A 15000-nucleotide genomic window follows, 5' to 3' on the forward strand; every position below is an offset into this window, starting at 1 on the left:
CTGATTGGTTCCTTAACAGGCAGAAGGACATCAGAGATGGCAAATACTCACAGGTATAGAAATTAATGTGAAAACTTGATGCAACCCTCCAAGTTGCTACCATTTTAGCCACCATGGTTACTTAAATTTAAATACAAGTGAAGTCTAGCCTGTGTTGCAGATGTACTGTAATCTAACCTTGGTTATATGCAGGAGTGTCTGCGAAGCAGCACCAAGATCTTTGTTCTGGGCTCCCTAAGGACTCTACGAATTACCAGAAGTGCATTTTGAGTTTCCTTTCCAACTGATTGGCAAATTGACAATGGCTTTTTTAACATGCCAATCACGGCATGTACTTAAATTCTGGTACACAGTTGGGGCCCATTAAAAGGATTTCAGTGCTGTTTCGTGGACAAACTTAACCACGAATTAATAATTTTAGTTTTGTCTTTGGCGCAGGCTCAAAAAGTTGTTCTGAATCATGAAAAATGTCAATTCTAATTGATCAGATGAGTGCAACATCAATAAGTATTATTATTCTGGATTTTTCTACTTAATTGAGCACTTAACAAAGTCCAAAAGCTTAACATTTTGAAATAAACATCAATGAAACCTGACCTGAAACTTGCATTTTTGTACAGCTCTACTGAGTCTTTTGCCCAGCACATGACGTTTTGATCTTGTGATGCATGACAATTTGCATTGAAGCAATCAAATTACAGTAAACTTTGCTTGTCGTTTTCTTCAAACACTAAGAAATGCATGCGTGGCCAATCTCTGTAGGTACATCTGTAGTCTTTTTAACTAGACTGCACATTTTATAGGTATGTATTTTGGCATTCACTTGTAGAGGGAACTAATAACTGTAGACTTGAGTAACATGAAAGCCACGCAGTTGAACGTTTTGTAACTAAAACTTAAAGCAATGATTGCGGGTAAAACTATCAGCATTTTGGATTACTGTAATTATTGTTAGTGATGATAAAGTAAAAAAAAAATGGTTGTTATCTCTTGAGTGGTACTACGGTTCATGTTTGTTTCAGTGAATTGTAAAGCAAGTTTAGATTACCAAATTTATTGGAAAATATCTTTCACAAGATACATTTATAACAAAATTGTTTGGGTGCAAATGAACTGATAAGAAATCTGTCACATTTAACAGATATTGTTTTGGCTGTATATCCTGGCACTTGAAATTAATTCCAAAGAGTTTTTTGTCAAATGGCCTCTGAAGAAAACTATTAACTTGGAAGGTTGTGATGTAGTTATTTTTAAATGATTTCATAAACTGCGCTTAACAGTGCAATGCCTTGTTGCCTTCAGATACTTGCTAACAATCTTGAAAGCAAGCTTCGTGAAGATCTTGAGAGACTGAAGAAGATCCGTGCTCATCGTGGTCTTCGTCATTACTGGGGGTAATTATCTTCTTATTATTTGTGTTTTAAATGAAATGATATTATGTGTTGAGAGAAGAACACAGATGGGAATTGAACCCATAACCTCCCATACACTAGTCGGATGCTCTAACCACATTTTGTCATGGAATTTTTAAAAGTTTTAGTGGAGTTGTCACTAAGATTTCAAGTTGCCAGGTAAATGCAACAAGTACATGTAGGCATGGAATCAAATAGCTAGGGATTTCTTTTGGTTCTATTTTTCTTCTATTTTCCAATGAATGTAGTCGTGGGAAATCCCTGGTGCCCGGCTCTTAACAACAGCCCTGAAAGAGTTACTGTTACATATTGTACACTGCAGCCTCTGAGATCTAAATTCAGTAATTGTTCTATTATTCATTCAAAATGTTTCTTAATTCTTTACAGCCTTGCCGCCTTGCCTCAAACATTTGTCCGATTCTCATAACCATAATTTTACCTTTTTTTTCAGTCTGCGTGTGCGAGGACAGCATACGAAGACCACTGGTCGCAAGGGCAGAACTGTTGGTGTTGCCAAGAAGAAGAACTAAATTGTTACCACCATTGTGCTAAATGTAATAAAGAGCAGCATGAACATAACACTTGAGAATATGTTTGATATTTGTATGAAAGTGAACATGATCTTGATTCTTCACAGTTTAATGAACAACCTAAGTGGATGAAAATTCAGGCTTGACTAGGAAGCAAACCCTGACCTTTGGGATGACTGGACACAATGCTCTATCCGTTGAGCTAAACCAACTGGAGAGCAGGCCATTGTGAGGCCATTTTTCAACCATTTAGGCTAAACTGCAAAGATCATGTTCACTTTCATATCTTTAACTGCTGTTCAAAATTAATATGATTCATTTCATATATTTCAATTCTTTGATATTTATTTTTTGTTGAAACAATCAGCATTTTGAACAACTTCAAATATTTGAGTTGCAAAGACCTGGAACCCTCTTTACCTCATGCCCCGTTTTGACATTCCTCTTGCAATGCAACATGGAGGTGTGTTCATGCATGTATTTGACCTTAATTTGCCACTCCATGAGCTGCAGGGAGGTTGGATACAAGCTTTGGTAGCCTGCGAGCAAGCTCTCCATTTGGGGGAGTCGTGAGAAGTCACACGAGACCAGCACATGAAAGGAGACGCAAGGTAAATGGAGAGCTTGCTAGCAGGCTAAAGCTTTTGGTTGCAACAACCTCTGGGGTTGTCTGAGTGAACAAGCATTTGCTATGATTGGCTGATGACATCCAGAGTCAACCTGTTATTGATTATACTGAATGCCCTAATGGTAAGAAATCTTTGTGCCAAACGTTTGTACCCATTCCCTATTCAAAATGTGTGAAAACACGGCTCAACCTCTGCAGAAAAAAAAAAGGAAACTGGGTCGAGTTAACTTTCGCAAAGACTTCTGGGACTGTTACTAGGGACAGGGAAAAAATTGACCAATAGCTGACCGGGACGTCTAGAGTAACGATCCCAGAAACCATCGCGGGATGCACTTCAACACCAGTTCCCTTCTCGTGCCTAACGTGGCGAATAACTGTCATTGAAAACTCAACACGAAAGAATGTATCTGCCCAGATAAAAAGTGACTGTTTGTGGGAAAAGAGCCATTGGTGGTAGAGGTCGACTTGTGGTTAAATAGTTTCGAGAATCCTGTAGAAAAAAACAACAACATAAAAAAAAAACACGCAAAAACCAACATTTTCTGTGCTGGATCGTAGAGTCCCACGGGAAAAAAAAATTACAGTCATGGAATGGAAAGTTATATTTGCACAAAGTGTTACCGTCCTCTTTTCCCCAGTCTTCATTTTCTTTTTTTCGCGCTGGCTTTTTTTCCTGTTCGTCGCTGAATCCGGGTGAACATGGAAACTTTAACCAAGGACGGCTGCACAGTGGCTATAGGCTCTTTCAAAGCGTTAGTCAGCTAAAGAGGTTTTACAAGCGCCTCCAATCATTGCCAACACCCATTTACTGAAAGCAATCGTGTGTAAAATACGACAGCATATTTGGGAGGTAGGCAACCACTGACAATGGTGGAAGAACCGAACAGAGTAACCTTAACTAAAACCGCGCCTAACGCTTGATTACATATTTCTACCATTTCGTTGAACATTTCATGCGCCGAACCTGGTGCTTAAAAAATCTGGCATTTTTATCTGGAGTTCGAGAGTCTGCAATTCGGCCGTGTTTTCCCCCCTTGGTAAGGCATTCTAAAGCTGTAGCTTGTCTGCGATACTGGTGCCCTCGTCCTCTGGGGTCTGTCTTCAGATAGAGAACGGCGACGGCAACGATAGCCTGCGAGCAAAGCTCTCCATTTGGGGGAGTCGCGAGAAGTCACGCGAGAACCGCTTGCTCGCAGGCTACAGCAAGAAGAACGTCAGAAAAGCAATATGTTTAGGCGTCGCTTACAGAGCATGAGCAGTATAATGTACTCCAAAACCTTTTTCTTCTGTCCATTCGAAAACGAACTCTTTCGAAAACCTGTGTTTTAGATGCATAATTTTTAGGACGCAAATTTTCAACCAATCAGAAGCACTACCAAGATCTGGGTAGTGACATATGTCATCAGTATGGAATTTTTCCGCTCGTTTCTCAGACGTCATTTCGCGGGAAGACCAGTGGTGGCCTCGCCAAATGTCGGCTGTATTCTCAGACCATTTAAAAAGCCACAAAAAAAAGTTTGAAAAAAACGATAAAATTTATTTGTCAGGCACTGGACAATTACGAAAAAATTAATAAAACTTTTGCTCAGTGTAATAATTAGTACTGCTAGCTTTTGTCCAAGGATGTAATCTGTAACATAACAACAACAATCACAGGCTTGTATTGTTTAGTTTATTTTGCCCTGGATTGAAATCTATCCAGAGCAGATTTCTTCTCAAGGAATCTACTTTCATTCATTTGATTAGCTCTTGTTTCTTTTCGCTTGTCCTGTATGGCTTGTCTTATTTCCTCCTGTATCAAGACAAAAAATATCATGTTGATACTTATTACTCCGCCTAGAAATGATGGAAAAACTAGTCTCCTCTTTATTTAGTACAACAAATTTTAATTACTTTAACATAAAATTAATAATTTTCCCAAACTTTCCAAGGCCTATGCCAAATGTCGAGCTTTTCACGAGACGAACCAAACTCTAATTTGGGTCGACCTAAGTTTAAGTTTAAGTTCGTCTGTTACGTCGAACTTAGGACGCGTCCAACCATGCAACTGAATCAGACCAAAAAGCAATTTTAGTAATTTTTTTTTTCCCGAACGGGCGTAAATATAGTTATCACACAATTTTTTTCATACATTAGTTTAGTTCGTCACATATAAAGAACGACGAATAGACCGTGTTGGACGATCGAAACTCATTCAGACGAACTTAACTTAGCCAGACGTCGAACTTTTCATGAACTTAACTCACTAAGTTTGGTTCGTCTCATGAAAAGTTACACGTTTGGCCTAGGCCAAAGATGAGAAACGTTTTGAGCTGCTTCACTAGTTATTTTTAGAAAACTTTCTTCAGTTACAAATTTCTTATCAATGCAACGCTTTGTTTTGGTTAGTTTTTTTCTGCGTTCACGACACAAACTGATTTCAGTTGTGACATTTACACAACTGACCTTGCGCAAAATTCATTTCGTCGTATTGCAGCACCTTTACATGGATAGCCAATGTAAGGCAAATTATCAGTGGCAGATCCAGGGGAGGGGCACGCCCCCTCCTTCTTTTTAGACCAAACGGAGGCCCGAAAGGCCGAAAAAGTGTTTTTTTTAACAGGTAACGCGCATCCTAAATCACAGGCAACGACTGGGAACGAGGCTGGTTAAAATTCAAATGGTTCGCAAGTTTCCCTCGGATGAACAAAGAGAAAATGTTTAACCATTTCTGTGTGAACAAATTGTCAGATAAAATTTTTAGGTCGGACGAAGAATTAGTCCAGTACCGTGTTAACGTAACCTAATTTAGATGTAGAGAATCATTCCAAAAAAATGAAGCTATTCTTTGAACCTCAAAAAAATCATTTGCTTACCCGTTTCGTTTCTTCTTGATGGCCTTTCTTTCGAAGATGTTGCTTCTTTGACGAGCTCCTGCCTTTTGTTTTGAATTTTGGTTCGAACTTCTCCTTGGCATTGGATTCCTGGAAATGGATAAAACAAAAGACACCTTTGCTTGACAACGATGGCTCACAATGGAGCGATGACAAGCTATTTCCAAGTTGCCTCAAGCCTCTGTTTCAAAGCGAGTCTAAGGGCGAAGCCATTTTTCTCATGCAAATAAAACTCATTTAAAGAGAGGTTTGCACTTAGCCTCGTTTTAAAATTGAGGGTTTTCGGAACTCGGAAATGGCCTATTATTACATTTCGTGGTAAGACGGGTTTAACAATGTCTTTTTTGGAAATGATCACGTTTACCGCAAACGGCAGATGGAAAGTGGCAGTGGTACTAACTAGGCAGACTGTGGCGGATTGACATGCATACTCCAGCACTGATCTAACAAAAGTGCCCGAATAAAATTGCACCAGATTATTAGACCCATAATTTCCAGCTCTCTTTAACTGCTTAGGAAGATAGAGGCGTTCAGCTGGTTCCACTGGAGATCATCGCTAATCATAACGCTGACAACTCTTGCAGTGGAAATTCTCCCGGCGAGGGTGAGATGGTGGTGATCTTTTGCAGCATTTTTATTGGTCGTCTGTGCCGTGATGTAATTGCCTATGAAGACTGTAAATGTGAGTGGCTCCTTTCGATTTGTCTCTTATAGGCTTCTGTACATTATGCTGTTGTTTCTCCACTAAAAAATGCTCAACTTTGATGCTTCATTTTTCCAAATTAAATGGTCGGTTGCTCCTCGAAAAGTCATTAAACATGCTCGGATAATGCTCGTTATTCATTCCAAATATTTCGCCGTTTGTGATTGGCTCCAATGCCCCTGCAAGATCTTCATAACCAACCGGCACCGACCATATTTGGAAGAGCAAACCGACCAAATTTAAATATGATTGGAAACGAGACTGCATGGGCAATAGACTCTTAGTCCAATAATCTGACTTTAATACCATTAACTAACGAATAAACTCTCTTTGACTCTAGAGATGACTACCGTCAAAAGATTAGTCACTGCGTGTCAATAACAGTCGTATTCAGTCCTATTCCACCTAAAACTTATGGATTGACTCCTGGGCTCAAACCATTTTCGATGTTTCTCAGTTTTCTATTTAAAAGGGTCCTCCAAAGGGAATATTTCGTTATGTGATTATCATGAGGTAACCAACCCAATTTTCGAGTATACATTCTAGCCGCTGCCGTTTAGAAATGCCCAACCATCTGGAGTATTCATTTCATGAAAATGGCTGGTAATACAAGACACAAGTTAATTATGTGCAAGCACTTTGTTGCCCTCTGTTCCATCCGAGGTCAGACTCATGTAACATTTAAGTTCTCTTATAACGTGCACTTACCTCATCCTCATCTTCATCTTCATCGTTTAAACCCTCCTTTCCAGTGTTTTTCTTTGAAGGCCGATTGACGCGAAGAATGTCCATTGGATCTAATGTTATAAGCTCAGGTTGAATCTGCAAAATATTTGGAAAAATGAAAATGCTTAAAAAACAAGCCTCAAAAAATATTTCTAATATTATATATGATAGTAAAAGATGAAAGAAATCAGTCCAGCTTCTCTTATTGGAGTCTAAACTGAGTAAAGTTCAATTTCTCCCTAATTTCACTCCAGCTAGTTGAAACGCTCAAATGGCTCACTTTAAATTGTATAGGACGAGTACAATGTATGAATATGCTGCACATGTTTTTAATAGGAGTGCTTATTTTGCTACCTTTTCTGTTGTTGGATGTCTGAATTGTGTGCGTTTTTGGATAATAGATTCCTGAATAACACAACCAACATCATGATTTTATAAAAACACTATAGTCAGTGTTGTTATAGGGTTCTATACCTTTTCTAATAAGGCTTTTACTTCAAACTCTTGCCTCTGTTTTTTGGTCTGATAAGGATTGGCTTCCAGGGCGTCAAAATTTGGCTCACCAGCACCTATTTGGTATAAAAACAATCATGTCAAACAAATCAAAAGGAATACCCACTAACTGGCAAAAGGCGACTGCGCCAAAGTGAACGTTCTGGAGCATATTTTTCCTTGATTATAAAACTTAAAGTGTGTTCTCTTTAGGAGAATCCAGTATTAGTTTCTAAACGTCAGTTTCTTTGAATTCGTTCCGACAAAATAAACGAACAATCTGAAAATGGATTCTTTAACGCAACAGCAATACTGACCTTACGACGGCGTGATGCACGTGCAGAGTTATTGTTTTGTTCACAGTGGCTACTCCAATGCATATGCATGTATTACCTGGTATAAGTAAACTTCCAAATCCTTGAGAGTGTCCCACTCCAAGTACATCCTCAAATGGACAGAACTGCATTCCATGAACAGTACACGACGGGAAAAGGTGCGACATATAGGGAGACTTCTGTTTTACAGTGAAAGCATCTCGCCATATCTTTCAATTACAATGGAAACAGTGGCAATTAATGAAAAATCCATTCACACTTTAACCGCCCGTGCGGACTCTCGTCCTTTGTACCACTTGTGACGTCATTAGTTCTAACGGTCATAGACAACTTCAATACGTAACATGAGCAGGGGAAAGAAATCTTTTGAATCATATCCGAAAGAGCACGATTCAGTCAAACAAAAAGGGCGCAGAAATTCCAAACTGATGACGCGTCACTACCCAGATCTGGGTAGTGCTTCTGATTAGTTGAAGCAAAATTTTCTTCCAATCAGAAGCAGAAGTGACACGTCATCAGAATGGAATTTCTGCGCTCTTTTTTCAAACGTCGTTTGGTGAGTAAACCAGTGGTGGCGTCGCGCAATGTCGGCTGTTTTCTCGGGGTACTAGCCACCCGTACTGTCTTTGCAATAATTTCACCTCCCTGGGAGTGTTTGCGCCATTAAAGAAAAAGAGAAGAGGATAAGAAGAGCGCAAGAAAACGACAAGAAAACGGTTCGGTCAGCTACCAAAAGAGTTTTTCGGCAAGATTTCCAGGGGAGAGTGGGCAATAAGAATAATCTGTATGAAGAAAAGAGCATCAGCAAAAGGACGTTCCTGGTTATTATTTTATATTCAAATCTCTGAGAAATACTTCTAAATAATTTTGAGCTGGATGACAACAGCTCTGGAAAGCTAAGTCCCCTTTACACCAGAACATTTACCTTGACAAGTTTTCTTTGTCAAGAAGGATTTTTGCTTGTGTAAGTAAGAAAACTTGACCAGTTCATTCCTTGTCAAAGCAAAAGCTTGTCTATTTACACGATCAAAGAAACTTTTTCCTTTATAGGACAGGTGCATATTTAAGTTTGCATTACATGTTTGTATATTTAACAATTATTCCACGTGTGCGCTTTGGATGCGCCATGTTGGCTATAATCATCTCATATCCAACAAGCGCGAGTGGAATAATTGTTCTATTAAAAACGCCCACAAAATATCGAGAATTCTTTCCGACTTTATTTGTAAGAACAACCGATCTTCAGCTTGTTTTTAATTTTGAGCAGACGCGTAGTTATCATATTTGTAGCCTGAATTTCATCCGATTACTTCGAGTCGTTATTACTCCCTCAGTAACGTCTGAATCGACCAGCCGTTAATGCCGTCCAGTGACGTCACTACTCCTTGACCTTTGCTTTAATTCATGCAAAAAGCAAAACACGATTTTCAAGTGGCAAACCGAGAAATATCGTTTGGAAATGTCTGCATGATACAGAACTGCTTTATTTTTTTTCGATTGTAGTTAATGTTTAACGTTCAAACTATCAACTGCATGCGGTACAACTCTGAACCGGTTGTACTAAATTCTATAATCAAACTCGGTCGCAATCACGCAATGAAATAAACACACACGGAACACTTAGTTCAAAAACACAATGATTTGCTTTAATTGAAAAGAAGCTATTTGGTCCTTAACGAAGAAAAAAACAAGGAGGCAAGAAAGAAAAGTTAACAAAATCATCACACTTGACGGTAAAAATAGCAAGAAGGACGAATTATAACGTTGATCTCAGAAAACTTCGCGTAAACAAAATCACCGGCCGCCGAAACCACAAAGCGGCTCTGAATGAAAACTCACCTACCGACTCTCCGCGATGATTCTTCATTCGCAGTTCAATTTAGCATTTCAGTTTCGAAGACAAGGCAATTTTGCTGTTTAAGATATAGATTAAGCTTATAGAAATGTTTGAACTAACCGAAAGAATGCCAGGGATGCGATCCGCTGAATATCAAATGACAATCCCACTAAAATTTTTCATAATTATACATAATTATGCGAATGTTTAGACAATCAACCTATCAAAATCACTACCCGGTTTTCGGGTAGTGAGTGACGTCACTGTACGGCATTAACGGCTGGTCGATTCAGACGTTGTTGAGAGGAGAAAACGACTCGAAGCAATCGGATGAATTTCAGGCTATCATATTTGGAGAGCATGGCGAATCAGAGCTCTAGAATTGCATTATCCAATGATTCAGTTTTTTAATAACAACTGATATAGCCTGCGTAGCATGGCGGTTTTGGTTGAACGCGCTAAGCAATATAGGCGGGCGAGGGCAGAGAAACCGCGAGGAGATTGGGGGGGGAGCTACGCCGCTCTTTCGCACGCCTTGCTGCGGCTTCGCCGCTCAGTAGTGCCCCCGACAAAACCGCCATGCTACGCAGGCTATAATTGATATAGACAGGCTTCATCGTAGAGTATGCTACATTTCAAGAGACTGAGGAAGATGTCATGTTGACTAGTAACAAGAAGGTTATAGGTTCGACTCCTAATTAGGAGAACTCGAATTTTTTCTTCAGAGCCGCCTACGTCAATAACTAGACTATTCTGTTCTGACGTCATTACTAAGGGCTTTTACCCATACCTAAACTGCTCCTGTAGAGATATGAAGAAGATACCAAACAAATGTCATCGGGGAGCACTAACCATAATAATTTTTATGGCGATTTTTGCAGGCATAGCAGCATAACATTTTGTAAAACTTGAAAACGTTGGCCCAACTTTTTCAAGTTACAATCCATATCCATCCTTCCCATCCGTTGACACGGACGACACGAAATAGTTTCAGTGCCTAAATACAGTCTTAAATAACAAAACTGGATCATTATTTTTGGAATCCAATTGATGCGTAGCTTTAGATTTTAAAAAGATAGCAAATAGCCTGACATAGCCCCTTCAAACTTCAAAGAAAAAAAGTAAGATACCTGTATGTTTGGTCCAAATCCTACAGCTAGCATTCCCTTTTGGCTGATAGCTAAACAGCTTGCTGGAGTTGGTGTATAATAAGCCTGTAGCTGCTTATAAGTTCTAACATCCCAGATCTTCATTTGTCCATCCAGGCCTGACGTTGCCATGTAGCTAAGGTTTTATTATTAGAAACAAAATATCCTTATTATTGACTGCTCGAGGTTTGTCTGAGGATTTTACCGATCTACTTAGAGGTCAAAAATAGGGATAAAAAGACGTTAGAATTTCTTACCTTGTCTCCTTGTTTAAATTTACGTTGTGTTCTTAAGATGTTTGGCCGTTTCAGTGTGATTCCAGCAAGTTTTAGTTCTGCAGTTGTTCTCTTTATACATTATTCCCGACAGAAATAATAGTCGCTGGAATCACACTGAAACGGCCAAATGTCCTAAGAACACAACGTAAATTTAAACAATGAGAAAAGATAAGAAATTCTGATGTCTTTTAAATACTATTTTTGACCTTTTAAAAAGGAACACTAAAATCCCCATGCACGAAACACTTATAATATTTCTAAAGAGAACAACGGCAGACCTAAAACTTGCTGGAGTCGCTCTCAAACAGCCAAATATGCTAAGAACACTCCACAAATTTAAACAAAAAAATAAAGAATGAAATTCTGATGTCTTCTTATTACTATTTTTGACCTCTAAATAACGATTGCTAAAATCCCAAGACAAACCCTTACAACGTTTCTGTTACACAAGAACGATTCTGTCTTAAAAGCTTGGGGTACCTGTGGCATAAAATGTTCTATTTACAACTTAACCAAGATAGAAGTTACTTACAGTCCTCTGTTGTCGACGGCAATTGCCTGTACAGGTCCTCTGTGGCACAGCATCTTCACAAGTGGATCTTTAGTGTTAGGGGCCCATAGCGTTACTGTGCCTAAAAACCATGCAATGAAATAATATCCCAGTAGTTTTAGTCTGTAGTGTTGACAAATGAGATAAATTCAATCAATTAAATTAGATACTTAATTATCCTTAACAATCTGCTCTCTTAACACTTGCACTCCTAAAGAAACACTTTGTACGCGCACGAGCAGCGGTTGCAATTTGTCGTTCTTCTTGTCCCTACCCACAATTCTCTCTCTAACTCAAGTGACAATTTAATATTTGAATTCAGTGCGCACCTAAAGTTGGTTTCGGTGCCCGCGCTTAGCAGTTTATATTTCGTTGTTGGTCACCTTGAGAAAATATTCTCAGAGAGCATCATGTAAAGCTCTGCGATGGGACAAATTTAATACGATTTGCTCAGTCTGCATCATCCAATATCGGGCCGAAGTTATCGTATTGTACCGAAATTCTGTCTACAGCCACCTCTACACAAATCCCTAACCACAAAACAACCAAGAAAAGATGCGACATAAAGAAATAACACAGTAAACAAGTTAACACAGAGGAAGTTGAGACAAATTACAAAATTTTGGCTAACCCGGTTTTCATAAATCCAGGTAGATATATAAATATGAAAGCTCAATCTTTGTAGATGAAGTTGATTTCCAGTGTCCCGTAATTTTTACGTGCGTGCGAGCGTAAAATTTACGTTCGCAACTAAAATAGAGGCAATGCATGAAAGGTCGCTCGTAAGCGTAAAAGTTGAACCTCGCTCAACTTCTCGTTTAAGCTCAGCGCTTTTTATCTTGCCTCTATTTTATTTACGTGATTAAAATTTACGTGCGTTAACGTGCGTAGCCAAAAACCCGTCAGTGGAAATCGACCTTGAGAACGTTTAATTTACTATGCAAAGAGGGCAAACGTTTTCGGGTGTCATGCATTTACCTGTGCTTTGAAATGAAAAATTACAGTAAAACAGTTAACTGATCCTTCCCGGAGGGGGGTGGGGGGTACTCAAACAACATTTGGGTATACATGAGCTGCTGAGGGTTTGAAACCCTGACCCTGTTTAGGACAAAAACTTACTAAAATACATACCCTGTTTAGGACAACACCCTCAATTTTATTACCCAAAGCAGAAAATAAACGCCGTCTTGTTTTTCAGCAATTTATTGGCAATTGCAATAGAGCAAATTCACGTTATAGTCATTGTTTTTGTACACTTTAAGTACAACAAATTTCATCTAGCAATTCAAATCAATCGTGCAAGCAATAGCCTGTCTAGGAGAGACTCGCGCGAAATTATAGACCCTGTTTAGGACAGAGAATTAAAAAACCATACCCTGTTAAGCAACAAATCCCGTATAGACCATATAAGGGAGGGAGTACCCCCCCCCCCCCCCCCGTGATCCTTACGGCAAGAAGAGTGACAGAAACAAAAGAAAAGAAAGAAAACAAAAAGTCAAATGGTGAATTATATTTGCTCCATATTTCAGTTTGCAACCTTTAACGGGGGGTAAAAGTTAAATGAATAAAATTACATAGCAAGATGAACGTTACATATGGGAGATGTGAATACATGGCAAACAGGATAAAACAGATAAAAAGGATAAATGTCACTGATTAAGTTCATCACGTCTATTTATACCAGGAGGATCTAATGTCACTGAAATGTTTTCAAAATCGCATAGAAACTTTATTCCAGGCATTGATATATATCTCTCTTATTAGTAAAAATCCAACTAGTGGTCTATTATCAATGCTGTGTTCTGATATGGTTGAGCTACTACTAGGCTATATGTTATAGCCTACTAGTAACGAAAAGCCCCGCCGCCGGCTTTTTGGCGGCAAAAAAGGATTAAAGTCTAGCTAAAGTTGTTTTGTCTCCATATTTTTGACCAACTAGTTGGATTTTACTAAAACAATTATTCCTCTCGCCCTCATGGCCTCTGAGTCAATAGCCCATTCGGCCTTCGGCATCATGGGCTATTGACTCAGAGCCCATTCGGGCTCGAGGAATAATTGCTGAGGATTAGCCCAGAAAACATCGCAGCGTTTTTTATTGCGAATATCAATTCAATATCAATTACAAACATGCCGACTACCGGTAAGAGATTGGCAGCTGAGTCTGTCTACTTTCCATGCATTAGCATTCCGCTTTTTAAGGAACTGGTCTACGATTGAAGATTGGAATGTTCCTCCACCAAGCACAACTAAGCGATTTCCAGAAGCGAGAATCTCCATTTCCACAATAGCTATTGCACCACGATCAGCAAGTTTAAACTCTGAAGGATTAAAGGTAATCGGTTTCAAGGGGGCTACAATCTTCTTTAGTGACTCACTACGCTTCCGCACGGGTAATATTTTGTAACTTGAAGAACCAAACTCTGCAAAATCAGCGGCCAGAAAAACAGGGGTGGCCTTACCTATTTTGTCTCTTATTGACTGAACGCGAGCACTCAAGAAAGAAATGCATTTCACTAAATCGGAAATATTTAATCCTTTCTTTAAAAGCCATTCGGTGCGGATATGCACAGAGACAAAGAACCCACCAAGATGTTTTGCAACGAAATTTTCAGCAATATGATGGAGTTTGGAACTAAAAAGAGAACTGATATTTTGACAACACAGTATGTTTCTCACAGCATGCGAAGTGTCAAAACGAGCTCTACCAGAGCTATGCCAGTTGCCAATTCCACGCCACTGAAAAATTCCAACACAAGGAAGCCCCTTAACAACTTCGTTTTCAAACCTCCGAACCGAATCGAGAGAAGCATCCATACAAATCGTTTTTCCAATATTAAAGCCTTTAAACATGGTCTTATGGCGATCATTACAACTATAAAACGGTGCGGAACGGCTATAGTTGGTAGTCACCTTAAGATCTGGGTAATCAATGTAAACCAACAAGTCAAGTCTTGCTTTGCAGACATCTTGAAATCCCTCCCAGTTTATAAGTGTTGCGTGGCCATGAGAACGGAGCTTGTTATTCAACGCTTTCAGATTGTAATAGAAAGCGAGCGTTTTGTTATTTTTGGTCGCTGTTCCACTGAAACGCGAATTTTCGACAAAGGGAACAACAACCTGTCTTCCTCCATAAGCTGCCAAAGCTGTGAGGCCAAGAAGATTATTTGATGCCATTGTTAACTGTTCCCACCAGTTGAAAGCAAGGATAATCTTGCGTTGCCGTATGGGTCTGATAGCGGGGGTATCTTTCTTGAACCGCTCTGTACTTCTTGTTCCCTCGTAAAGTAAGTATACGATGGTCACTGCGTACAAAACTATTAGCAAAGACCCATATGAAGGACCGCGGATTAATATCGCCATGTTAAATGATAAGTGGTTGGTGCAAAAAACGTATCAAAATTATTCAGTGAAGTGTATAGCTGATTCTAAAAAGGTTGCTTTGGGAATTGGGCATTGGGCATTGGACATTGGGAAGCTATTGTTTGGTA

The 15000-nt window shown here is 39.3% G+C and overlaps 2 protein-coding genes across 2 annotated transcripts in view; one reads left to right on the forward strand and one right to left on the reverse strand.

Moving 5' to 3' along the window:
• LOC140937029 (small ribosomal subunit protein uS13) overlaps positions 1 to 1991 on the forward strand; it is a 4770-nt gene extending 2779 nt beyond the window's left edge. The window contains exons 3-5 of the mRNA XM_073386552.1: positions 1 to 53; positions 1303 to 1394; positions 1864 to 1991. The exon at positions 1 to 53 is cut by the window's left edge and continues 49 nt beyond it. Coding sequence (XP_073242653.1) covers positions 1 to 53; positions 1303 to 1394; positions 1864 to 1942 — 224 coding nt within the window. The 3' untranslated portion in view covers positions 1943 to 1991. The remainder of the gene's footprint in view (positions 54 to 1302; positions 1395 to 1863) is intronic.
• Positions 1992 to 4086: 2095 nt separating this feature from the next.
• The window catches only part of LOC140937094 (WD repeat-containing protein 46-like), a 20882-nt gene continuing 9968 nt past the window's right edge, over positions 4087 to 15000 (reverse strand). Inside the window, exons 9-15 of the mRNA XM_073386627.1 lie at positions 11495 to 11594; positions 10667 to 10820; positions 7758 to 7908; positions 7347 to 7441; positions 6855 to 6968; positions 5426 to 5533; positions 4087 to 4362 (exon numbers count right to left, since the gene is read on the reverse strand). Coding sequence (XP_073242728.1) covers positions 4243 to 4362; positions 5426 to 5533; positions 6855 to 6968; positions 7347 to 7441; positions 7758 to 7908; positions 10667 to 10820; positions 11495 to 11594 — 842 coding nt within the window. The 3' untranslated portion in view covers positions 4087 to 4242. The remainder of the gene's footprint in view (positions 4363 to 5425; positions 5534 to 6854; positions 6969 to 7346; positions 7442 to 7757; positions 7909 to 10666; positions 10821 to 11494; positions 11595 to 15000) is intronic.

Source organism: Porites lutea, chromosome 5, assembly GCF_958299795.1.
Source record: "Porites lutea chromosome 5, jaPorLute2.1, whole genome shotgun sequence".
NCBI classification, from domain to species: Eukaryota; Metazoa; Cnidaria; class Anthozoa; order Scleractinia; family Poritidae; genus Porites; species Porites lutea.